The sequence below is a fragment of the Salmo trutta genome, unplaced genomic scaffold, assembly GCF_901001165.1.
Source record: "Salmo trutta unplaced genomic scaffold, fSalTru1.1, whole genome shotgun sequence".
Lineage (NCBI taxonomy): Eukaryota > Metazoa > Chordata > Actinopteri > Salmoniformes > Salmonidae > Salmo > Salmo trutta.
The window spans coordinates 456,542-482,454 of NW_021822222.1; the positions used below are offsets into that span (position 1 = coordinate 456,542).

The 25,913-nt window shown below is 49.7% G+C and overlaps 1 protein-coding gene across 2 annotated transcripts in view; it reads right to left on the reverse strand.

The window, feature by feature from the left end:
• The window catches only part of tpp2 (tripeptidyl peptidase 2), a 57,306-nt gene that overhangs the window by 7,013 nt on the left and 24,380 nt on the right, over positions 1 to 25,913 (reverse strand). The window contains exons 14-24 of one of the 2 annotated variants that reach the window (XM_029743187.1): positions 23,040 to 23,116; positions 18,448 to 18,554; positions 18,135 to 18,289; positions 14,350 to 14,466; positions 11,779 to 11,879; positions 10,730 to 10,826; positions 9,855 to 9,992; positions 7,110 to 7,354; positions 5,506 to 5,584; positions 1,190 to 1,228; positions 736 to 905 (exon numbers count right to left, since the gene is read on the reverse strand). In XM_029743187.1, coding sequence (XP_029599047.1) covers positions 736 to 905; positions 1,190 to 1,228; positions 5,506 to 5,584; positions 7,110 to 7,354; positions 9,855 to 9,992; positions 10,730 to 10,826; positions 11,779 to 11,879; positions 14,350 to 14,466; positions 18,135 to 18,289; positions 18,448 to 18,554; positions 23,040 to 23,116 — 1,325 coding nt within the window. The remainder of the gene's footprint in view (positions 1 to 735; positions 906 to 1,189; positions 1,229 to 5,505; positions 5,585 to 7,109; positions 7,355 to 9,854; positions 9,993 to 10,729; positions 10,827 to 11,778; positions 11,880 to 14,349; positions 14,467 to 18,134; positions 18,290 to 18,447; positions 18,555 to 23,039; positions 23,117 to 25,913) is intronic. The other variant, XM_029743188.1, reaches the window with a different exon arrangement.

Genomic DNA, 25,913 nt, shown 5'->3' on the forward strand with positions numbered 1-25,913 from the left:
GAGAGAGACTGACAGACAGAGAGAGACCCAAACAGACAGAGAGAGAGACTGACAGACAGAGAGAGACCCAAACAGACAGAGAGACTGACAGACAGAGACCCAGACAGACAGAGACCCAGACAGACAGAGACCCAGACAGACAGAGACCCAGACAGACAGAGACCCAGACAGACAGAGACCCAGACAGACAGAGACCCAGACAGACAGACAGAGAGACAGACAGACAGAGAGACAGAGAGACAGAGAGACAGACAGACAGACAGACAGACAGACAGACAGACAGACAGACAGACAGACAGACAGACAGACAGACAGACAGACAGACAGACAGACAGACAGACAGACAGAGACTGACAGCAGGTAGAGAGACCCAAACAGACAGAGAGAGAGACTGACAGCAGGTAGAGAGACCCAAACAGACAGAGAGACTGACAGCAGGTAGAGAGACCCAAACAGACAGAGAGAGAGACTGACAGCAGGGAGAACGACCCAAACAGACAGAGAGAGAGACTGACAGCAGGTAGAGAGACCCAAACAGACAGAGAGAGAGACTGACAGCAGGTAGAGAGACCCAAACAGCAGGGAGAGAGACCCAAACAGACAGAGAGAGAGACTGACAGCAGGTAGAGAGACCCAAACAGACAGAGAGAGACTGACAGCAGGTAGAGAGACCCAAACAGACAGAGAGAGAGACTGACAGCAGGGAGAGAGACCCAAACAGACAGAGAGACTGACTTGGTCATCCATTGAATCTTTAGGTCTCTGAGGGCCTCTTCAAATTCCTCCTTCACATCCTTCTCCTTCGCTCCCTCCTTCGCTCCCTCCTTCTCTCCCTCCTTCTCCTTCCCTCCGTTCTTGGTCTTGTTGGGTGCAGGGATCAGGTGGTAGACCACTGGCACAATGTCCTGATGAGAAAGATACAAAAACACTGGTTAAACCCACTGACCCTCTCGGACTACATTACCCAGAAGCCTGTGCAACAGTTCCCTGCTGTCTGTCCAATCCCTTGTCAGTTAGAATGAGTTGGTCATGGTAACAGAAGACAGCTGACCACCAGAGGAAAACAACATCTAACTTTGTCAGCAGAAATTTATTTACACGTTGGGTTAGCAAACACCTTCATTCTTCCCCACAGTGATTCACAACATAAAACACCATTTTCTTTTGAGGATTTCTAGGCCATCAGTACCTTTTTAAATTTTCTTTGTCGTTTTGCAGAGGCCTGTCCCTGGTGGTCAGAATAACACAGAGTGAGAACACAGGAAGGTAAAGGAGCATACAGCTTCTGTCTCATCGATTACAACTAGTGGCAAGTCATACTGCTTCACTTCCCCTCCCTCTGTCTCTCTCATCGTTTACAACTAGTGGCAAGTCATACTGCTTCACTTCCCCTCCCTCTGTCTCATCGTTTATAACTAGTGGCAAGTCATACTGCTTCACTTCCCCTCCCTCTGTCTCCTCGTTTACAACTAGTGGCAAGTCATACTGCTTCACTTCCCCTCCCTCTGTCTCATCGTTTATAACTAGTGGCAAGTCATACTGCTTCACTTCCCCTCCCTCTGTCTCATCGTTTACAACTAGTGGCAAGTCATACTGCTTCACTTCCCCTCCCTCTGTCTCATCGTTTACAATTAGTGGCAAGTCATACTGCTTCACTTCCCTCTGTCTCATCGTTTACAACTAGTGGCAAGTCATACTGCTTCACTTCCCATCCCTCTGTCTCATCGTTTACAACTAGTGGCAAGTCATACTGCTTCACTTCCCATCCCTCTGTCTCATCGTTTACAACTAGTGGCAAGTCATACTGCTTCACTTCCCATCCCTCTGTCTCATCGTTTACAACTAGTGGCAAGTCATACTGCTTCACTTCCCCTCCCTCTGTCTCATCGTTTATAACTAGTGGCAAGTCATACTGCTTCACTTCCCCTCCCTCTGTCTCATCGTTTACAACTAGTGGCAAGTCATACTGCTTCACTTCCCCTCCCTCTGTCTCATCGTTTACAATTAGTGGCAAGTCATACTGCTTCACTTCCCTCTGTCTCATCGTTTACAACTAGTGGCAAGTCATACTGCTTCACTTCCCATCCCTCTGTCTCATCGTTTACAACTAGTGGCAAGTCATACTGCTTCACTTCCCATCCCTCTGTCTCATCGTTTACAACTAGTGGCAAGTCATACTGCTTCACTTCCCATCCCTCTGTCTCATCGTTTACAACTAGTGGCAAGTCATACTGCTTCACTTCCCATCCCTCTGTCTCATCGTTTACAACTAGTGGCAAGTCATACTGCTTCACTTCCCATCCCTCTGTCTCATCGTTTACAACTAGTGGCAAGTCATACTGCTTCACTTCCCCTCCCTCTGTCTCATCGTTTACAACTAGTGGCAAGTCATACTGCTTCCCATCCCTCTGTCTCATCGTTTATAACTAGTGGCAAGTCATACTGCTTCACTTCCCATCCCTCTGTCTCATCGTTTACAACTAGTGGCAAGTCATACTGCTTCACTTCCATCCCTCTGTCTCATCGTTTACAACTAGTGGCAAGTCATACTGCTTCACTTCCTATCCCTCTGTCTCATCGTTTACAACTAGTGGCAAGTCATACTGCTTCACTTCCCCTCTGTCTCATCGTTTACAACTAGTGGCAAGTCATACTGCTTCACTTCCCCTCTGTCTCATCGTTTACAACTAGTGGCAAGTCATACTGCTTCACTTCCCATCCCTCTGTCTCATCGTTTACAACTAGTGGCAAGTCATACTGCTTCCCATCCCTCTGTCTCATCGTTTACAACTAGTGGCAAGTCATACTGCTTCACTTCCCATCCCTCTGTCTCATCGTTTATAACTAGTGGCAAGTCATACTGCTTCCCCTCCCTCTGTCTCATCGTTTATAACTAGTGGCAAGTCATACTGCTTCACTTCCCCTCCCTCTGTCTCATCGTTTACAACTAGTGGCAAGTCATACTGCTTCACTTCCCATCCCTCTGTCTCATCGTTTATAACTAGTGGCAAGTCATACTGCTTCCCATCCCTCTGTCTCATCGTTTACAACTAGTGGCAAGTCATACTGCTTCACTTCCCATCCCTCTGTCTCATCGTTTACAACTAGTGGCAAGTCATACTGCTTCCCATCCCTCTGTCTCATCGTTTACAACTAGTGGCAAGTCATACTGCTTCACTTCCCATCCCTCTGTCTCATCGTTTACAACTAGTGGCAAGTCATACTGCTTCACTTCCCCTCCCTCTGTCTCATCGTTTACAACTAGTGGCAAGTCATACTGCTTCACTTCCCATCCCTCTGTCTCATCGTTTACAACTAGTGGCAAGTCATACTGCTTCACTTCCCCTCCCTCGGTCTCATCGTTTACAACTAGTGGCAAGTCATACTGCTTCACTTCCCATCCCTCTGTCTCATCGTTTACAACTAGTGGCAAGTCATACTGCTTCACTTCCCCTCCCTCTGTCTCATCGTTTATAACTAGTGGCAAGTCATACTGCTTCACTTCCCATCCCTCTGTCTCATCGTTTACAACTAGTGGCAAGTCATACTGCTTCACTTCCTATCCCTCTGTCTCATCGTTTACAACTAGTGGCAAGTCATACTGCTTCACTTCCCTCTGTCTCATCGTTTACAACTAGTGGCAAGTCATACTGCTTCACTTCCCTCTGTCTCATCGTTTACAACTAGTGGCAAGTCATACTGCTTCACTTCCCATCCCTCTGTCTCATCGTTTACAACTAGTGGCAAGTCATACTGCTTCACTTCCCTCTGTCTCATCGTTTACAACTAGTGGCAAGTCATACTGCTTCACTTCCCCTCCCTCTGTCTCATCGTTTACAACTAGTGGCAAGTCATACTGCTTCACTTCCCCTCCCTCTGTCTCATCGTTTATAACTAGTGGCAAGTCATACTGCTTCACATCCCTCTGTCTCATCGTTTACAACTAGTGGCAAGTCATACTGCTTCACTTCCCATCCCTCTGTCTCATCGTTTACAACTAGTGGCAAGTCATACTGCTTCACTTCCCTCTGTCTCATCGTTTACAACTAGTGGCAAGTCATACTGCTTCACTTCCCCTCCCTCTGTCTCATCGTTTACAACTAGTGGCAAGTCATACTGCTTCCCATCCCTCTGTCTCATCGTTTACAACTAGTGGCAAGTCATACTGCTTCACTTCCCATCCCTCTGTCTCTCTCATCGTTTACAACTAGTGGCAAGTCATACTGCTTCACTTCACTTCCCATCCCTCTGTCTCATCGTTTACAACTAGTGGCAAGTCATACTGCTTCACTTCCCCTCCCTCTGTCTCATCGTTTACAACTAGTGGCAAGTCATACTGCTTCACTTCCCATCCCTCTGTCTCATCGTTTACAACTAGTGGCAAGTCATACTGCTTCACTTCCCATCCCTCTGTCTCATCGTTTACAACTAGTGGCAAGTCATACTGCTTCACTTCCCATCCCTCTGTCTCATCGTTTATAACTAGTGGCAAGTCATACTGCTTCCCATCCCTCTGTCTCATCGTTTACAACTAGTGGCAAGTCATACTGCTTCACTTCCCATCCCTCTGTCTCATCGTTTACAACTAGTGGCAAGTCATACTGCTTCACTTCCCTCTGTCTCATCGTTTACAACTAGTGGCAAGTCATACTGCTTCACTTCCCCTCCCTCTGTCTCATCGTTTACAACTAGTGGCAAGTCATACTGCTTCACTTCCCCTCCCTCTGTCTCATCGTTTACAACTAGTGGCAAGTCATACTGCTTCTCTTCCCCTCCCTCTGTCTCATCGTTTACAACTAGTGGCAAGTCATACTGCTTCACTTCCCCTCCCTCTGTCTCATCGTTTACAACTAGTGGCAAGTCATACTGCTTCACTTCCCATCCCTCTGTCTCATCGTTTACAACTAGTGGCAAGTCATACTGCTTCACTTCCCATCCCTCTGTCTCATCGTTTACAACTAGTGGCAAGTCATACTGCTTCACTTCCTCCTTGTCCGTTGCAGCTCATTTGATTAGTTCCCCAGGACGAATGAAAGTCCTTGCTGGCAGTGTTTTTCCATAGAGAAGGAGACTTCTTGACCAGGATGAAGTCCAGTCAGTCAGTCTGTAGCCTCAGCATGTTGTTATCTCTCTCATTACTGTACTGCAGTGCCGCCACTACTACCACACCGACAGATAAACATGGCCCACGGAGGCACGGACATGTTCACACAGCAGCAACAGGAAGTTGACAGTGAAGCCACAGGAAACAGGAAATTCAGTAGACAGACCAGAGTGACTGACAGCAGAATCTATAAATCACAGACCACTGAGTCGTAGGCAGGAAGTAGAAAGCCCCTCCCTCCACACAGTGAAAAAAAGCATCAAAGCAACGTGCAACTAAAACTGTGATGCTAGCAAAGCTTGTGATTGGTTGAAAAGGATGATGACTGGGGGGGGCATAAAAGGAGTGAGCCAATGAGAGTGTTAGAGAGCTCTTGACTGACAGTAGAAAAAGCCACTCACTGCTTTCTTGCCGTATTCTCCCTTAGGAACAACCAGGGATCCGGTCAGATAACATCCTGGACACGTTCCTTTAGGAACCCTGGAGAGAGAGAGAGAGTGTGAGACAGAGAGTGTGAGAGAGAGAGAGAGAGAGAGAGAGAGAGAGGTGGAGAGAGAGAGAGGTAGAGAGAGAGAGAGGTAGAGAGAGAGAGAGAGGTAGAGAGAGAGAGAGAGAGAGAGAGAGAGAGAGAGAGAGAGGTATAGAGAGAGAGAGAGAGAGAGGTAGAGGTGGAGAGAGAGAGAGAGAGGTAGAGAGAGAGGTAGAGGTGGAGAGAGAGAGAGAGGGAGAAGGGGGGAGTCAGACTGACTGTGTAAGGCGTAAGGTAAGGGGGGGTCAGGAGTGAGGGTAAGGGGTCAGGGTCTCCAGGGGTGAGGGGTCAGGGTCTCCAGGGGTAAGGGGTCAGGGTCTCCAGGGGTAAGGGGTCAGGGTCGCCAGGGGTGAGGGGTCAGGGTCGCCAGGGGTGAGGGGTCAGGGTCGCCAGGGGTGAGGGGTCAGGGTCGCCAGGGGTGAGGGGTCAGGGTCGCCAGGGGTGAGGGTCAGGGTCGCCAGGGGTGAGGGGTCAGGGTCTCCAGGGGTGAGGGGTCAGGGTCTCCAGGGGTGAGGGGTCAGGGTCTCCAGGGGTGAGGGGTCAGGGTCGCCAGGGGTGAGGGGTCAGGGTCTCCAGGGGTGAGGGGTCAGGGTCGCCAGGGGTGAGGGGTCAGGGTCGCCAGGGGTGAGGGGTCAGGGTCGCCAGGGGTGAGGGGTCAGGGTCGCCAGGGGTGAGGGTCAGGGTCGCCAGGGATGAGGGTCAGGGTCTCCAGGGGTGAGGGGTCAGGGTCTCCAGGGGTGAGGGGTCAGGGTCGCCAGGGGTGAGGGGTCAGGGTCGCCAGGGGTGAGGGGTCAGGGTCGCCAGGGGTGAGGGGTCAGGGTCGCCAGGGGTGAGGGGTCAGGGTCGCCAGGGGTGAGGGTCAGGGTCGCCAGGGATGAGGGTCAGGGTCGCCAGGGGTGAGGGGTCAGGGTCGCCAGGGGTGAGGGGTCAGGGTCGCCAGGGGTGAGGGGTCAGGGTCGCCAGGGGTGAGGGGTCAGGGTCGCCAGGGGTGAGGGGTCAGGGTCACCAGGGGTGAGGGGTCAGGGTCTCCAGGGGTGAGGGGTCAGGGTCTCCAGGGGTGAGGGGTCAGGGTCTCCAGGGGTGAGGGGTCAGGGTCTCCAGGGGTGAGGGGTCAGGGTCTCCAGGGGTGAGGGGTCAGGGTCTCCAGGGGTGAGGGGTCAGGGTCGCCAGGGGTTAGGGGTCAGGGGGAACTTACTTGTCGTCAGGCAGGGCCGTAACATAAAAAGGCTGGGTAGCTCCAGGGGTGAGGGGTCAGGGTCTCCAGGGGTGAGGGGTCAGGGTCTCCAGGGGTGAGGGGTCAGGGGGAACTTACTTGTCGTCAGGCAGGGCCGTAACATAAAAAGGCTGGGTAGCTCCAGGGGTGAGGGGTCAGGGGGAACTTACTTGTCGTCAGGCAGGGCCGTAACATAAAAAGGCTGGGTAGCTCCAGGGGTGAGGTGTCAGGGTCTCCAGGGGTGAGGGTCAGAGGGAACTTACTTGTCGTCAGGCAGGGCCGTAACATAAAAAGGCTGGGTAGCTCCAGGGGTCAAGATCAGGGAGTTTGTTTTCTTCTTAGCCACGAGGGCAGCGCGGTGAGACTCATACACGTCCAGGGTCAGAGTAGTGGACAGACGGTGGGACACCACAAACGGAAGGTCCTTTAGACGCTCCAGCTCACTGGCCTGTTCATGACGCACCTGCATACGCACCGTGTAGTCGCCTTTCTCTAGTTTCAGAGAGTACTGATGGAGAGAGAGAGAGGGGGAGGGAGAGAGAGAGAGGGGGAGAGAGAGTGAAAGAGGGGGAGAAAGAGGGGGAGAGAGAGAGAGAAGCGAGAGAGACGAGAGAGAGAGACAGAGAGACAGAGAGAGAGACAGAGAGAGAGAGAGAGAGAGAGAGAGAGAGAGAGACAGAGAGAGACAGAGAGAGACAGAGAGAGACAGAGAGAGAGAGGGAGGGAGGGAGAGGGAGAGGGATAAACATACAACATTATAAAATCTATCAAAATAAAAAAAACACTTCTTTCCACGGGGCCGTAGGGTGAGACAGGGCTGCAGCTTGAGCATGTAGACCCCGTTTCCTTAGAGCAGAGGTTCCCAAACTGGGCTACGTACCCCCAGGGATGAACACAATGCCGTCGGGGGTACGCCCAAATAAAAAATGGCGTACCCCAGTTTTTTCCTTCACATTTTCAAACAGTCCGTTTATATTGTCCAACGGGGCTTTAACATCTGGGTGAGGTTTTGTTTCCCCCTCGTCTGAATCGCCTCGTTTCACTGTCAAAAATTAAATGAAACCATCGAGCGACATAACAACACAATGTCAAGGGTTAAGCGAGCAGTGTTTCAAGAAGCTGTGTGGCTTGGCGAGGTCAAGAGGTCGTGTTTCAGAGGACGCATGGCTCTCGTACGGGAGTAACAGCGATGGGACAAGACTGTAACTACCAATTGGAAACCACAAAAACAACTAATAAATGACCTACAGTAGCTAAATGGTGAGCCACTTCCTGGTTGTCCTGAGTTGAACTATAGATGACCTCACTACCTCCTCAAACAGGAAACGCACGTGCTCAGGTCTGTTCAACGCTGGTCCGACCAATCTGATTCCACGCTAACTCCTCAAACAGGAAACGCCGTCTAATGTTGTGGCGACTACCTGGTGACCAGTAGTCTAATGTTGTGGCGACTACCTGGTGACCAGTAGTCTAATGTTGTGGCGACTACCTGGTGACCAGTAGTCTAATGTTGTGGTGACCAGTAGTCTAATGTTGTGGTGACTACCTGGTGACCAGTAGTCTAATGCTTGTGGTGACTACCTGGTGACCAGTAGTCTAATGTTGTGGTGACTACCTGGTGACCAGTAGTCTAATGTTGTGGTGACTACCTGGTGACCAGTAGTCTAATGTTGTGGTGACTACCTGGTGACCAGTAGTCTAATGTTGTGGTGACTACCTGGTGACCAGTAGTCTAATGTTGTGGTGACTACCTGGTGACCAGTAGTCTAATGTTGTGGTGACTACCTGGTGACCAGTAGTCTAATGTTGTGGTGACTACCTGGTGACCAGTAGTCTAATGTTGTGGTGACTACCTGGTGACCAGTAGTCTAATGTTGTGGTGACTACCTGGTGACCAGTAGTCTAATGTTGTGGTGACTACCTGGTGACCAGTAGTCTAATGTTGTGGTGACTACCTGGTGACCAGTAGTCTAATGTTGTGGTGACTACCTGGTGACCAGTAGTCTAATGTTGTGGTGACTACCTGGTGACCAGTAGTCTAATGTTGTGGTGACTACCTGGTGACCAGTAGTCTAATGTTGGTTGTGTTGTGGTTATATTATGGTTGTGTTGTGGTTATATTATGGTTGTGTTGTGGTTATATTATGGTTGTGTTGTGGTTATATTGCGGTTGTGTTGTGGTTATATTGCGGTTGTGTTGTGGTTATATTGCGGTTGTGTTGTGGTTATATTGCGGTTGTGTTGTGGTTATATTGCGGTTGTGTTGTGGTTATATTGCGGTTGTGTTGTGGTTATATTGCGGTTGTGTTGTGGTTATATTGCGGTTGTGTTGTGGTTATATTGCGGTTGTGTTGTGGTTATATTGCGGTTGTGTTGTGGTTATATTGCGGTTGTGTTGTGGTTATATTGCGGTTGTGTTGTGGTTATATTATGGTTGTGTTGTGGTTGTGGTTATATTATGGTTGTGTTGTGGTTATATTATGGTTGTGTTGTGGTTATATTATGGTTATATTATGGTTGTGTTGTGGTTATATTATGGTTATATTATGGTTGTGTTGTGGTTATATTATGGTTGTGTTGTGGTTATATTATGGTTGTGTTGTGGTTATATTATGGTTGTGTTGTGGTTGTGTTGCGGTTACATTATGGTTGTGTTGCGGTTATATTATGGTTGTGTTGTGGTTGTGTTGTGGTTATATTATGGTTGTGTTGTGGTTGTGTTGTGGTTACATTATGGTTGTGTTGTGGTTGTGTTGTGGTTACATTATGGTTGTGTTGAGGTTACATTATGGTTGTGTTGCGGTTACATTATGGTTGTGTTGCGGTTATATTATGGTTGTGTTGTGGTTGTGTTGTGGTTACATTATGATTGTGTTGCGGTTACATTATGGTTGTGTTGTGGTTATATTATGGTTGTGTTGTGGTTATATTATGGTTGTGTTGTGGTTATATTATGGTTGTGTTGTGGTTGTGTTGCGGTTACATTATGATTGTGTTGAGGTTACTACCTGGTGTGGGTAGGCGTCTCCAGAGCCCAGCAGTCTCTTGTTCTGGTCAAACAGCATCCAGAGCTGAGAGTCAAACTCTGATTCATACAGCTGCTCACACAGTACTGGACAGCTGGGTGTCACCTCTCCTGACTTAGGCTGGGGAGAGAGGGAGAGAGGTAGAGAGGTCAGAGACCCAGTACTGGACAGCTGGGGGGGTCACCTCTCCTGACTTAGGCTGGGGAGAGAGGGAGAGAGGTAGAGAGGTCAGAGACCCAGTACTGGACAGCTGGGGGGGGTCACCTCTCCTGACCTAGGCTGGGGAGAGAGGTAGAGAGGTAGAGAGGGAGAGGGAGAGTGGGAGAGAGAGGGAGAGGTAGAGCGGTAGAGAGGGAGAGTGGGAGAGAGAGAGGGTGGGAGAGAGAGAGGGTGGGAGAGAGGGAGAGCAGTAGAGAGATCAGAGACAGTACTGGACAGCTGGGGGTCACCTCTCCTGATTTAGGCTGGGGAGAGAGGTAGAGAGGTCAGAGACACAGTACTGGACAGCTGGGGGGGGTCACCTCTCCTAATTTAGGCTGGGGAGAGAGGTAGAGAGGTCAGAGACACAGTACTGGACAGCTGGGGGTCACCTCTCCTGATTTAGGCTGGGGAGAGAGGTAGAGAGGAAGAGAGGGAGACAGGTAGAGAGGTAGAGAGGTAGAGTGGGAGAGGGAGAGTGGGAGAGAGAGGTAGAGCGGTAGAGAGGTAGAGAGGGAGAGAGGGAGAGAGGTAGAGAGGGAGAGTGGGAGGGTGGGAGAGTGGGAGAGTGGGAGAGAGGGAGAGAGGGAGAGTGGGAGAGTGGGAGAGAGGTCAGACACACCAAACAGAGATCTATAATAAATCCCAGACACTCTCACCTGGTGGAAGCTGTAGGTGAGGATGATTTCATAGAGCTGTCTGTTGTTGGGCAGAACATCTCTGTGACCCAGAGCCTTGATCTTTGAACACAGAGGTCTGGAGGAAACAGGAAACACACAGTTAGATGAGTTTCCTTCTGAGATGATGGAGACATAGAAGCTGAGAGTTTCCTAGATGGGATGTGGGTTAGACTCTGTACACTGAGACGATCTGTCAGGACTAGATGGGATGCTCGGGGGATAGACTCTCTACACTGAGACGATCTGTCAGGACTAGATGGGATGCTCGGGGGTTAGACTCTGTACACTGAGACGATCTGTCAGGACTAGATGGGATGCTCGGGGATAGACTCTGTACACTGAGACGATCTGTCAGGACTAGATGGGATGCTCGGGGATAGACTCTGTACACTGAGACGATCTGTCAGGACTAGATGGGATGCTCGGGGATAGACTCTGTACACTGAGACGATCTGTCAGGACTAGATGGGATGCTCGGGGATAGACTCTGTACACTGAGACGATCTGTCAGGACTAGATGGGATGCTCGGGGATAGACTCTGTACACTGAGACGATCTGTCAGGACTAGATGGGATGCTCGGGGATAGACTCTGTACACTGAGACGATCTGTCAGGACTAGATGGGATACTCGGGGATAGACTCTCTACACTGAGACGATCTGTCAGGACTAGATGGGATGCTCGGGGGATAGACTCTGTACACTGAGACCATCTGTCAGGACTAGATGGGATGCTCGGGGATAGACTCTGTACACTGAGACGATCTGTCAGGACTAGATGGGATGCTCGGGGATAGACTCTGTACACTGAGACGATCTGTCAGGACTAGATGGGATGCTCGGGGGATAGACTCTGTACACTGAGACGATCTGTCAGGACTAGATGGGATGCTCGGGGGATAGACTCTGTACACTGAGACCATCTGTCAGGACTAGATGGGATGCTCGGGGATAGACTCTGTACACTGAGACCATCTGTCAGGACTAGATGGGATGCTCGGGGACTAGATAAACGTGTGGGTTTGTACCTGAGCGGCTGGACCCAGGTCTTCAGGGTGATGCTGGGAGAAACGTCCTCGTACCTCAGGGGAGAGGACACCTCAAAACTAGTCACACCGTCTGATGCATGCTGGGTGAGACAAAAAAATCATGAGTCAGAAAAAACAAAAGGAAAGACTTTTGGGAGAAAAACTGGTACGACAACGTCCCACAACACGGAGGACAACTGGTACGACAACGTCCCACAACACGGAGGACAACTGGTACGACAACGTCCCACAACACGGAGGACAACTGGTACGACAACGTCCCACAACACGGAGGAGGACAACTGGTACGACAACGTCCCACAACACGGAGGACAACTGGTACGACAACGTCCCACAACACGGAGGAGGACAACGTCCCACAACACGGAGAAGGACAACGTCCCACAACACGGAGGACAACTGGTACGACAACGTCCCACAACACGGAGGACAACTGGTACGACAACGTCCCACAACACGGAGGAGGACAACTGGTACGACAACGTCCCACAACACGGAGGAGGACAACTGGTACGACAACGTCCCACAACACGGAGGACAACTGGTACGACAACGTCCCACAACACGGAGGAGGAAAACTGGTACGACAACGTCCCACAACACGGAGGACAACTGATACGACAACGTCCCACAACACGGAGGAGGACAACTGGTACGACAACGTCCCACAACACGGAGGAGGAAAACTGGTACGACAACGTCCCACAACACGGAGGACAACTGGTACGACAACGTCCCACAACACGGAGGAGGACAACTGGTACGACAACGTCCCACAACACGGAGGAGGACAACTGGTACGACAACGTCCCACAACACGGAGGACAACTGGTACGACAACGTCCCACAACACGGAGGAGGAAAACTGGTACGACAACGTCCCACAACACGGAGGACAACTGGTACGACAACGTCCCACAACACGGAGGACAACTGGTACGACAACGTCCCACAACACGGAGGACAACTGGTACGACAACGTCCCACAACACGGAGGAGGAAAACTGGTACGACAACGTCCCACAACACGGAGGAGGAAAACTGGTACGACAACGTCCCACAACACGGAGGAGGAAAACTGGTACGACAACGTCCCACAACACGGAGGAGGAAAACTGGTACGACAACGTCCCACAACACAGAGGAGGAAAACTGGTACGACAACGTCCCACAACACGGAGGAGGAAAACTGGTACGACAACGTCCCACAACACGGAGGAGGAAAACTGGTACGACAACGTCCCACAACACGGAGGAGGAAAACTGGTACGACAACGTCCCACAACACGGAGGAGGAAAACTGGTACGACAACGTCCCACAACACGGAGGAGGAAAACTGGTACGACAACGTCCCACAACACGGAGGAGGAAAACTGGTACGACAACGTCCCACAACACGGAGGAGGAAAACTGGTACGACAACGTCCCACAACACGGAGGAGGAAAACTGGTACGACAACGTCCCACAACACGGAGGACAACTGGTACGACAACGTCCCACAACACGGAGGACAACTCGTACGACAACACGGAGGACAACTGGTACGACACAGTGCATGTCAGAGCAAAAACCAAACCATGAGGTCGAAGGAATTGTCCGTAGAGCTCCGAGACAGGATTGTCTTGAGGCACAGATCTGGGGAAGGGTACCAAAAATGTCTGCAGCATTGAAGGTCCCCAAGAACACAGTGGCCTCCATCATTCTTAAATGGAAGAAGTTTGGAACCACCAAGACTCTTCCTAGAGCTGGCCGCCCGGCCAAACTGAGCAATCGGGGGAGAAGGGCCTTGATCAGGGAGGTGACCAAGAACCCAATGGTCACTCTGACAGAGCTCCAGAGTTCCACTGTGGAGATGGGAGAACCTTCCAGAAGGACAACCATCTCTGCAGCACTCCACCAATAAGGCCTTTATGGTAGAGTGGCCAGATGGAAGCCCCTCCTCAGTAAAAGGTACATGACAGCCCACTTGGAGTTCGCCAAAAGGCACATAAAGACTCTCAGACCATGAGAAACAAGATTCTCTGGTCTGATGAAACCAAGATTGAACTCTTTGGCCTGAATTCCAAGCGTCACATCTGGAAGAAACCTGGCAGCATCCCTACGGTGAAGCATGGTCTCTGAATGTCCTTGAGTGGCCCAGCCAGAGACCGGACTTGAACCCGATCGAACATCTCTGGAGAGACCTGAAAATAGCTGTGCAGCGACGCTCCCCATCCAACCTGACAGAGCTTGAGAGGATCTGCAGAGAAGAATGGGAGAAACTCCCCAAATACAGGTGTGCCAAGCTTGTAGCGTCATACCCAAGAAGACTCGAGGCTGTAATCGCTGCCAAAGGTGCTTCAACAAAGTACTGAGTAAAGGGTCTGAATACTTATGTAAAATGTGATCATTTTTTAAAAACTTTTAATAAATTAGCAAAATTAAAATTAAAATGTATTTGCTTTGTAATTATGGGGTATTGTGTGTAGTTTGATGAGGCTGTAACGTAACAAAATGTGGGAAAAGTCAAGGGGTCGGAAGAGTTTGAAGGCAGTGCATATATACTCACTATGTGGAGAGGTGACGGCGAGGTGCTCAGGCCGTGGAAGGAGATACCGTAGTCGACGGTAACGTCACCAAGGCTGGCCCACCACCGGGCGATGCATAACTCGACTGTCCTCCCTGGCTAGAGAGGAGAGACACTTAGTCAAAACAGCATCACAGAGATACATAACTCTACTGTCCTCCCTGGCTAGAGAGGAGAGACACTTAGTCAAAACAGCATCACAGAGATATATAACTCTACTGTCCTCCCTGGCTAGAGAGGAGAGACACTTAGTCAAAACAGCATCACAGAGACCACCTGGATATTGTGTTTGTTTCCTAGGGCTGACCCCATTCAGTCCCCTGGTCTATTGATTACTAGGGCTGACCCCATTCAGTCCCCTGGTCTATTGGTCTATTGATTACTAGGGCTGACCCCATTCAGTCCCCTGGTCTATTGACTACTAGGGCTGACCCCATTCAGTCCCCTGGTCTATTGATTACTAGGGCTGACCCCATTCAGTCCCCTGGTCTATTGATTACTAGGGCTGACCCCATTCAGTCCTCTGGTCTATTGATCTATTGATTACTAGGGCTGACCCCATCCAGTCCCCTGGTCTATTGGTCTATTGATTACTAGGGCTGACCCCATTCAGTCCCCTGGTCTATTGATTACTAGGGCTGACCCCATTCAGTCCCCTGGTCTATTGATTACTAGGGCTGACCCCATTCAGTCCCCTGGTCTATTGATTACTAGGGCTGACCCCATTCAGTCCCCTGGTCTATTGATTACTAGGGCTGACCCCATTCAGTCCCCTGGTCTATTGATTACTAGGGCTGACCCCATTCAGTCCCCTGGTCTATTGATTACTAGGGCTGACCCCATTCAGTCCTCTGGTCTATTGATTACTAGGGCTGACCCCATTCAGTCCCCTGGTCTATTGATTACTAGGGCTGACCCCATTCAGTCCCCTGGTCTATTGATTACTAGGGCTGACCCCATTCAGTCCCCTGGTCTATTGATTGGTCGATAGGCTGTTGGTCGACCGAGATCTTTTTAGTCGAGCAAACGAGACACCTGTCTGATTGGACTGATCCATTGTGGAGGCCTGTCTGATTGGACTAATCCATTGTGGAGGCCTGTCTGATTGGACTGATCCATTGTGGAGGCCTGTCTGAGTGGACTGATCCATTGTGGAGGCCTGTCTGAGTGGACTGATCCATTGTAGAGGCCTGTCTGAGTGGACTGATCCATTGTAGAGGCCTGTCTGATTGGACTGATCCATTGCGGAGGCCTGTCTGATTGGACTGATCCATTGCGGAGGCCTGTCTGATTGGACTGATCCATTGCGGAGGCCTGTCTGATTGGACTGATCCATTGCGGAGGCCTGTCTGATTGGACTGATCCATTGCGGAGGCCTGTCTGATTGGACTGATCCATTGCGGAGGCCTGTCTGATTGGACTGATCCATTGCGGAGGCCTGTCTGATTGGACTGATCCATTGCGGAGGCCTGTCTGATTGGACTGATCCATTGCGGAGGCCTGTCTGATTGGACTGATCCATTGCGGAGGCCTGTCTGATTGGACTAATCCATTGCAGAGGCCTGTCTGATTGGACTAATCCATTGCAGAGGGCTGTCTGATTGGACTAATCCATTGCGGAGGCCTGTCTGTCTGATTGGACTAATCCATTGCGGAGGCCTGTCTGTCCGATTGGACTAATCCATTGCGGAGGCCTGTCTGTCCGATTGGACTAATCCATTGCGGAGGCCTGTCTGATTGGACTAATCCATTGCAGAGGCCTGTCTGATTGGACTAATCCATTGTAGAGACCTGTCTGAGTGGACTAATCCATTGTGGAGGCCTGTCTGATTGGACTAATCCATTGTAGAGGCCTGTCTGATTGGACTAATCCATTGTAGAGGCCTGTCTGAGTGGACTAATCCATTGTAGAGGCCTGTCTGAGTGGACTAATCCATTGTAGAGGCCTGTCTGAGTGGACTAATCCATTGTAGAGGCCTGTCTGAGTGGACTAATCCATTGTAGAGGCCTGTCTGAGTGGACTAATCCATTAGTCTGAGTAGGTATTTTTAAATCAGGTTATTTTCTACATGTGGGCTGCAACGTTTTTATTTGTTGGTTTCATGTACCGTAAATTCCGGACTATAAGCCGCAACTTTTGTCCCAGACTTTGAACCTCGCGGCTTAAACAATGACGCGGCTAATATATGGATTTTTCCCGCTTTCAAATTTATTTTTATTTTTTTAAAAACACATTCTGTGACGTGCTCAGTTTTTTGGCGGCATGAAGCTTTCATTAGACCAATGAAATTGGCGAACGGGGTTAAGGTCAAACAACTTTTTTGTTTACTGTTTAGATTAAATCGAGCGCTCTCAAACTTCCCATCATTCTGATTACGGTAGTCATTTTGTCACCCTCATCATGGCAAAGACACGGAGAAATGCATATGATGCAGCTTTCAAGTTGAAGGCGATTGATCTGGCTGTTGGAAAAGGAAATAGAGCTGCTGCATGGGAGCTTGGTCTTAATGAGTCGATGATAAGACGTTGGAAACAGCAGCCTGAGGAATTGACTCAGTGCAAAAAGACAACTAAAGCTTACTGCTAATTTTTTATTTTTGTTACAAGCCGTGTTTCGTTAAAGCCTATTTATTTTTGTTACAAGCCGTGTTTCGTTAAAGCCTGTGTAAAGTTAATTTGTTTCAATGTACCGGTAGGCACCTGCGGCTTATAGACATGTGCGGCTTATTTATGTTCAAAATAATACAAATTAAAAAAATTCAGTGGGTGCGGCTTATATTCAGGTGCGCTTAATAGTCCGGAAATTACGGTAGGCTATTTTTACATAGTTGGTAATGGAATAGAAGTTACTTTTTCTAGATTGAATCATTTTCATTTGGATAGAATTTAGATTAACCACATGACACTGATATTGAGATATAAAGACCTTATTATAAATTAAAATGAAACTATTACACGAGAATGTGCGTATGAAAATCATATCGCAGATCAGTAGAAACAGTAGGATAACTTGGCACTCCACATGGAAAAGGCTGCCAACCGCTGGTGTAGCCTGTTACCGGTAACGTCGGGGGCGTAGCGGTAACTTCGGGAGCGTACCGCTAACTTCGGGAGCGTACCGCTAACTTCGGGAGCGTACCGCTAACTTCGGGAGCGTACCGCTAACTTCGGGAGCGTACCGCTAACTTCGGGAGCGTAACGGCAGCAGGAGGAGGAGGGGCAGGGAACAGGTTCTTTTCTCCTATATTAATCTCTGACTCCCTCTTTAGTAATTTGTGCGTCTTCATTTTTAATGGCTGTGCTTAAAGCATCAGACAGGCTCAGTAGCCTACAGTACCAGGTACTGTACATATAGCTGATTCCATTCAAACAGGACGCTTCTAGAAATGGAAAAACACACCTTTTAACACTTCTACCAATCGATTGGTCGAAAGAACAGACGACTCTCGGTCGACCAAAACATTTTATTTTATTTTTTGTCGGGGACAGCCCTATTGTTGACTGCATTTCTTATCAAATCTATACTGTGGCTGACTGATTGACTGACTGGCTGACTGACTGACTGACTGATTGATTGACTGGCTGACTGACTGGCTGATTGATTGACTGATTGATTGACTGATTGATTGACTGATTGATTGAGAGTCAGTACCAGGACAGGGAAGGCTTCAGTCAGGGAGCTCTTCTCCAGCAGAGGAGAACTGACTGGCTGGCTGATTGATTGATTAACTGATTGATTGATTGATTGATTGATTGAGGGTCAGTACCAGGACAGGGAAGGCTTCAGTCAGGGAGCTCTTCTCCAGCAGAGAGGAGAACTTGTAGAACTCGTTGGCTCTGTAGGCTCTCTGCTTCACCAGGTGGACCGCATGGAGGACAAACTTAGAGGACACGTCCCCGCTCTGAGACGTCAATGTTATCTCTGGAGGAAGGGTGGGGGGAGGAGAGAGAGGGGGGAGAGGGGGAGAGAGAGAGAGAGAGAGAGAGAGGAGAAAAAGATAGGCGAGATACATTTGAAACATTGTTCTTTTGGGTTCGATACAGAGAATATTACCCATCATATATATCACACACACACACCTGCCCAGGAGGCTCCCTGTGGGACCGTGATGAAGTGTCGTCGTATCTGTCCTGGTCTGAAGTGGACATCTGGGAACAGGACCTCCTGGTTCTGGCCCTCAGGAACTCTACAGAGAGACAGGGGACATACCGTACTCAGGACAACACCATTCACTAGACTAGAGAGCAGAGAGACAGGGGACATACCGTACTCAGAACAACACCATTCACTAGACTAGAGCAGAGAGACAGGGGACATACCGTACTCAGGACAACACCATTCACTAGACTAGAGCAGAGAGACAGGGGACATACCGTACTCAGGACAACACCATTCACTAGGCTAGAGCAGAGAGACAGGGGACATACCGTACTCAGGACAACACCATTCACTAGACTAGAGCAGAGAGACAGGGGACATACCGTACTCAGGACAACACCATTCACTAGACTAGAGAGCAGAGAGACAGGGGACATACCGTACTCAGGACAACACCATTCACTAGACTAGAGAGCAGAGAGACAGGGGACATACCGTACTCAGGACAACACCATTCACTAGGCTAGAGCTGAGAGACAGGGGACATACCGTACTCAGGATAACACCATTCACTAGACTAGAGAGCAGAGAGACAGGGGACATACCGTACTCAGGACAACACCATTCACTAGACTAGAGAGCAGAGAGACAGGGGACATACCGTACTCAGGACAACACCATTCACTAGACTAGAGAGCAGAGAGACAGGGGACATACCGTACTCAGGACAACCCCATTCACTAGGCTAGAGAGCAGAGAGACAGGGGACATACCGAACTCAGGACAACACCATTCACTAGACTAGAGAGCAGAGAGACAGGGGACATACCGTACTCAGGACAACCCCATTCACTAGGCTAGAGAGCAGAGAGACAGGGGACATACCGTACTCAGGACAACACCATTCACTAGACTAGAGCAGAGAGACAGGGGACAAACCGTACTCAGGACAACACCATTCACTAGACTAGAGAGCAGAGAGACAGGGGACATACCGTACTCAGGACAACACCATTCACTAGACTAGAGCAGAGAGACAGGGGACATACCGTACTCAGGACAACACCATTCACTAGACTAGAGAGCAGAGAGACAGGGGACATACCGTACTCAGGACAACACCATTCACTAGACTAGAGCAGAGAGACAGGGGACATACCGTACTCAGGACAACACCATTCACTAGACTAGAGCAGAGAGACAGGGGACATACCGTACTCAGGACAACACCATTCACTAGACTAGAGAGCAGAGAGACAGGGGACATACCGTACTCAGGACAACACCATTCACTAGACTAGAGCAGAGAGACAGGGGACATACCGTACTCAGGACAACACCATTCACTAGACTAGAGCAGAGAGACAGGGGACATACCGTACTCAGGACAACACCATTCACTAGACTAGAGAGCAGAGAGACAGGGGACATACCGTACTCAGGACAACACCATTCACTAGACTAGAGCAGAGAGACAGGGGACATACCGCACTCAGGACAACACCATTCACTAGGCTAGAGAGCAGAGAGACAGGGGACATACCGTACTCAGGACAACACCATTCACTAGGCTAGAGAGCAGAGAGACAGGGGACATACCGCACTCAGGACAACACCATTCACTAGACTAGAGCAGAGAGACAGGGGACATACCGTACTCAGGACAACACCATTCACTAGACTAGAGAGCAGAGAGACAGGGGACATACCGTACTCAGGACAACACCATTCACTAGACTAGAGAGCAGAGAGACAGGGGACATACCGTACTCAGGACAACACCATTCACTAGACTAGAGAGCAGAGAGACAGGGGACATACCGTACTCAGGACAACACCATTCACTAGACTAGAGCAGAGAGACAGGGGACATACCGTACTCAGGACAACACCATTCACTAGGCTAGAGAGCAGAGAGACAGGGGACATACCGTACTCAGGACAACACCATTCACTAGACTAGAGCAGAGAGACAGGGGACATACCGTACTCAGGACAACACCATTCACTAGACTAGAGAGCAGAGAGACAGGGGGACATACCGTATTCAGGACAACACCATTCACTAGACTAGAGAGCAGAGAGACAGGGGACATACCGTACTCAGGACAACACCATTCACTAGACTAGAGCAGAGAGACAGGGGACATACCGTACTCAGGACAACCCCATTCACTAGACTAGAGAGCAGAGAGACAGGGGACATACCGTACTCAGGACAACACCATTCACTAGACTAGAGCAGAGAGACAGGGGACATACCGTACTCAGGACAACACCATTCACTAGACTAGAGCAGAGAGACAGGGGACATACCGTACTCAGGACAACACCATTCACTAGACTAGAGAGCAGAGAGACAGGGGACATACCGTACTCAGGACAACACCATTCACTAGGCTAGAGCTGAGAGACAGGGGACATACCGTACTCAGGATAACACCATTCACTAGACTAGAGAGCAGAGAGACAGGGGACATACCGTACTCAGGACAACACCATTCACTAGACTAGAGAGCAGAGAGACAGGGGACATACCGTACTCAGGACAACACCATTCACTAGACTAGAGAGCAGAGAGACAGGGGACATACCGTACTCAGGACAACCCCATTCACTAGGCTAGAGAGCAGAGAGACAGGGGACATACCGTACTCAGGACAACACCATTCACTAGACTAGAGAGCAGAGAGACAGGGGACATACCGTACTCAGGACAACCCCATTCACTAGGCTAGAGAGCAGAGAGACAGGGGACATACCGTACTCAGGACAACACCATTCACTAGACTAGAGCAGAGAGACAGGGGACATACCGTACTCAGGACAACACCATTCACTAGACTAGAGAGCAGAGAGACAGGGGACATACCGTACTCAGGACAACACCATTCACTAGACTAGAGAGCAGAGAGACAGGGGACATACCGCACTCAGGATAACACCATTCACTAGGCTAGAGAGCAGAGAGACAGGGGACATACCGTACTCAGGACAACACCATTCACTAGGCTAGAGAGCAGAGAGACAGGGGACATACCGCACTCAGGACAACACCATTCACTAGACTAGAGCAGAGAGACAGGGGGACATACCGTACTCAGGACAACACCATTCACTAGACTAGAGAGCAGAGAGACAGGGGACATACCGTACTCAGGACAACACCATTCACTAGACTAGAGAGCAGAGAGACAGGGGACATACCGTACTCAGGACAACACCATTCACTAGACTAGAGCAGAGAGACAGGGGACATACCGTACTCAGGACAACACCATTCACTAGGCTAGAGAGCAGAGAGACAGGGGACATACCGTACTCAGGACAACACCATTCACTAGACTAGAGCAGAGAGACAGGGGACATACCGTACTCAGGACAACACCATTCACTAGACTAGAGAGCAGAGAGACAGGGGACATACCGTACTCAGGACAACACCATTCACTAGACTAGAGAGCAGAGAGACAGGGGACATACCGTACTCAGGACAACACCATTCACTAGACTAGAGCAGAGAGACAGGGGACATACCGTACTCAGGACAACCCCATTCACTAGACTAGAGAGCAGAGAGACAGGGGACATACCGTACTCAGGACAACACCATTCACTAGACTAGAGCAGAGAGACAGGGGACATACCGTACTCAGGACAACACCATTCACTAGGCTTGGGGCGGTATCCAGATTGTCATACTGACCTTGTACCATACCCGCGACATCCGGTAATACCGGCACTAAACACAAGGGTTAGCAATGCTAACAGGTACATGTAAAATCCCACTGGGTCTCTGTAATCTGAAGGTTAGCAATGCTAACAGGTACATGTAAAATCCCACTGGGGTTTCTGTAATCTGAAGGTTAGCAATGCTAACAGGTACATGTAAAATCCCACTGGGGTTTCTGTAATCTGAAGGTTAGCAATGCTAACAGGTACATGTAAAATCCCACTGAGTCTCTGTAATCTGAAGGTTAGCAATGCTAACAGGTACATGTAAAACCCCTATTTAGGAAGAAGCTAAACACTTAGCCAGATAGCTAACTAGCTACTAAACCCATTTTAAAAACAGTTCCCTGAATAGTTTGTAAAATATCTAGCTGGTAAAACATTTAGTTGTGAATTCCCTCCTGTAAATTAGACAAGCTGACGCTTTCTGAACAACACCGAGAGACGAACGAGACTCCCGTCTCCGTCTGCTTTTAAAAACCAAAAACACTTCCTGTAAGATTCATAACGAAAAATAACGTGACGGGTGAAATGAAGAACGGGAAAAAAACGTTTTTTAAAATCGCCGAACCGTTTTGAGCGAGAACGACCGCAGGTCATTTACCGTCCCAAAAAAATAGATACAAAATATTCACGTTTTTAATAAACATCTACAAAATAAATCAAAGTTTCAACTGTTATTAACAAACCATCTCGTTTCCTTATTCCCCCCCCCTCGTGGTACATACGGTATACCGACCAAGCCTACCAATCACACACTCATAAACAAACAACACACACACACACACACACACACACACACAGAAGTATTGATTGTGTTGTAGAGAAGTTGTGGTCTTACTTGGTGGGGATGATAACAGTTATGGGGACTCTGAACAGAGGACCAGAGCTGGGGGACGCTGTGTCATATCCACACACCTGAAAACACAACAGGATTAATACTGGATTAAATACTGGACTCTCTCTCCCTCTCCGTACCTCAGTATAATGCAGTCTCTCTCCTCTCCGTACCTCAGTATAATGCAGTCCCTCTCTCTCCGTACCGCAGTATAATGCAGTCCCTCTCTCTCCTCTCCGTACCTCAGTATAATGCAGTTCCTCTCCCTCTCCCTCTCCGTACCTCAGTATAATGCAGTCCCTCTCTCTCCTCTCCGTACCTCAGTATAATGCAGTCCCTCCCTCTCTCCTCTCCGTACCTCAGTATAATGCAGTCCCTCTCTCTCCTCTCCGTACCTCAGTATAATGCAGTCCCTCTCTCTCCTCTCCGTACCTCAGTATAATGCAGTCCCTCTCCCTCCCTCTCCTCTCCGTACCTCAGTATAATGCAGTCCCTCTCTCCCTCCTCTCCGTACCTCAGTATAATGCAGTCCCTCTCTCCTCTCCGTACCTCAGTATAATGCAGTCCCTCTCTCTCTCCGTACCTCAGTATAATGCAGTCCCTCTCCTCTCCGTACCTCAGTATAATGCAGTCCCTCCCTCTCTCTCCTCTCCGTACCTCAGTATAATGCAGTCCCTCTCTCTCTCTCTCTCTCTCTCCTCTCCGTACCTCAGTATAATGCAGTCCCTCTCTCCTCTCCGTACCTCAGTATAATGCAGTCCCTCTCTCTTTCCTCTCCGTACCTCAGTATAATGCAGTCCCTCTCTCCCTCCACTCCGTACCTCAGTATAATGCAGTCCCTCTCTCCTCTCCGTACCTCAGTATAATGCAGTCCCTCTCTCTCTCCGTACCTCAGTATAATGCAGTCCCTCCCTCTCTCTCCTCTCCGTACCTCAGTATAATGCAGTCCCTCTCCCTCCCTCTCCTCTCCGTACCTCAGTATAATGCAGTCCCTCCCTCTCTCTCCTCTCCGTACCTCAGTATAATGCAGTCCCTCTCTCTCTCTCTCTCTCTCCTCTCCGTACCTGAGTATAATGCAGTCCCCTCTCTCTCTCTCTCTCCGTACCTCAGTATAATGCAGTCCCTCTCTCCCTCTCCTCTCCGTACCTCAGTATAATGCAGTCCCTCTCTCTCTCTCCTCTCCGTACCTCAGTATAATGCAGTCCCTCTCTCTCTCTCCCTCTCCGTACCCAGTATAATGGAGTCCCTCTCTCTCCTCTCCGTACCTCAGTATAATGCAGTCCCTCTCCCTCCTCTCCGTACCTCAGTATATGCAGTCCCTCTCCTCTCCTCTCCGTACCTCAGTATAATGCAGTCCCTCTCTCTCCTCTCCGTACCTCAGTATAATGCAGTCCCTCTTTCTCTCTCCCTCTCCGTACCTCAGTATAATGCAGTCCCTCCCTCTCTCTCTCCCTCACCTCAGTATAATGCAGTCCCCCTCTCTCCTCTCCGTACCTCAGTATAATGCAGTCCCTCTTTCTCTCTCCCTCTCCGTACCTCAGTATAATGCAGTCCCTCCCTCTCTCTCTCCTCTCCGTACCTCAGTATAATGCATGCCTCTCTCTCTCTCCTCTCCGTACCTCAGTATAATGCAGTCCCTCTCTCTCTCTCTTCCGTACCTCAGTATAATGCAGTCCCTCTTTCTCTCTCCCTCTCCGTACCTCGTATAATGCAGTCCCTCTCTCCTCCTCTCCGTACCTCAGTATAATGTAGTCCCTCTCTCTCTCTCCTCTCCGTACCTCAGCATAATGCAGTCCCTCTCTCCTCTCCGTACCTCAGTATAATGCAGTCCCTCCCTCTCTCTCTCCTCTCCGTACCTCAGTATAATGCAGTCCCTCTCTCTCTCCGTACCTCAGTATAATGCAGTCCTCTCTCTCCTCTCTCCTACCTCAGTATAATGCAGTCTCTCCGGTCTCGCTCCTTCTCCGTACCTCAGTATAATGCAGTCCCTCTTTCTCTCTCCCTCTCCGTACCTCAGTACAATGCAGTCCCTCTCATCCTCCTCTCCGTACCTCAGTATAATGCAGTCCCTCTCTCTCCTCTCCGTACCTCAGTATAATGCAGTCTCTCTCTCTCCTCTCCGTACCTCAGTATAATGCAGTCCCCTCTCTCCTCTCCGTACCTCAGTATAATGCAGTCCCCTCTCTCTCTCCGTACCTCAGTATAATGCAGTCCCTCCCTCTCTCTCCTCTCCGTACCTCAGTATAATGCAGTCCCTCTCCCTCCCTCTCCTCTCCGTACCTCAGTATAATGCAGTCCCTCCCTCTCTCTCCTCTCCGTACCTCAGTATAATGCAGTCCCTCTCTCTCTCTCTCTCTCTCCTCTCCGTACCTGAGTATAATGCAGTCCCCCTCTCTCTCTCTCTCTCCGTACCTCAGTATAATGCAGTCCCTCTCTCTCTCTCCTCTCCGTACCTCAGTATAATGCAGTCCCTCCTCTCTCTCCTCTCCGTACCTCAGTATAATGCAGTCCCTCTCCCTCCTCTCCGTACCTCAGTATAATGGAGTCCCTCTCTCTCCTCTCCGTACCTCAGTATAATGCAGTCCCTCTCCCTCCTCTCCGTACCTCAGTATAATGCAGTCCCTCTCTCTCTCCTCTCCGTACCTCAGTATAATGCAGTCCCTCTCTCTCTCCTCTCCGTACCTCAGTATAATGCAGTCCCTCTTTCTCTCTCCCTCTCCGTACCTCAGTATAATGCAGTCCCTCCCTCTCTCTCTCCTCACCTCAGTATAATGCAGTCCCCCTCTCTCCTCTCCGTACCTCAGTATAATGCAGTCCCTCTTTCTCTCTCCCTCTCCGTACCTCAGTATAATGCAGTCCCTCCCTCTCTCTCTCCTC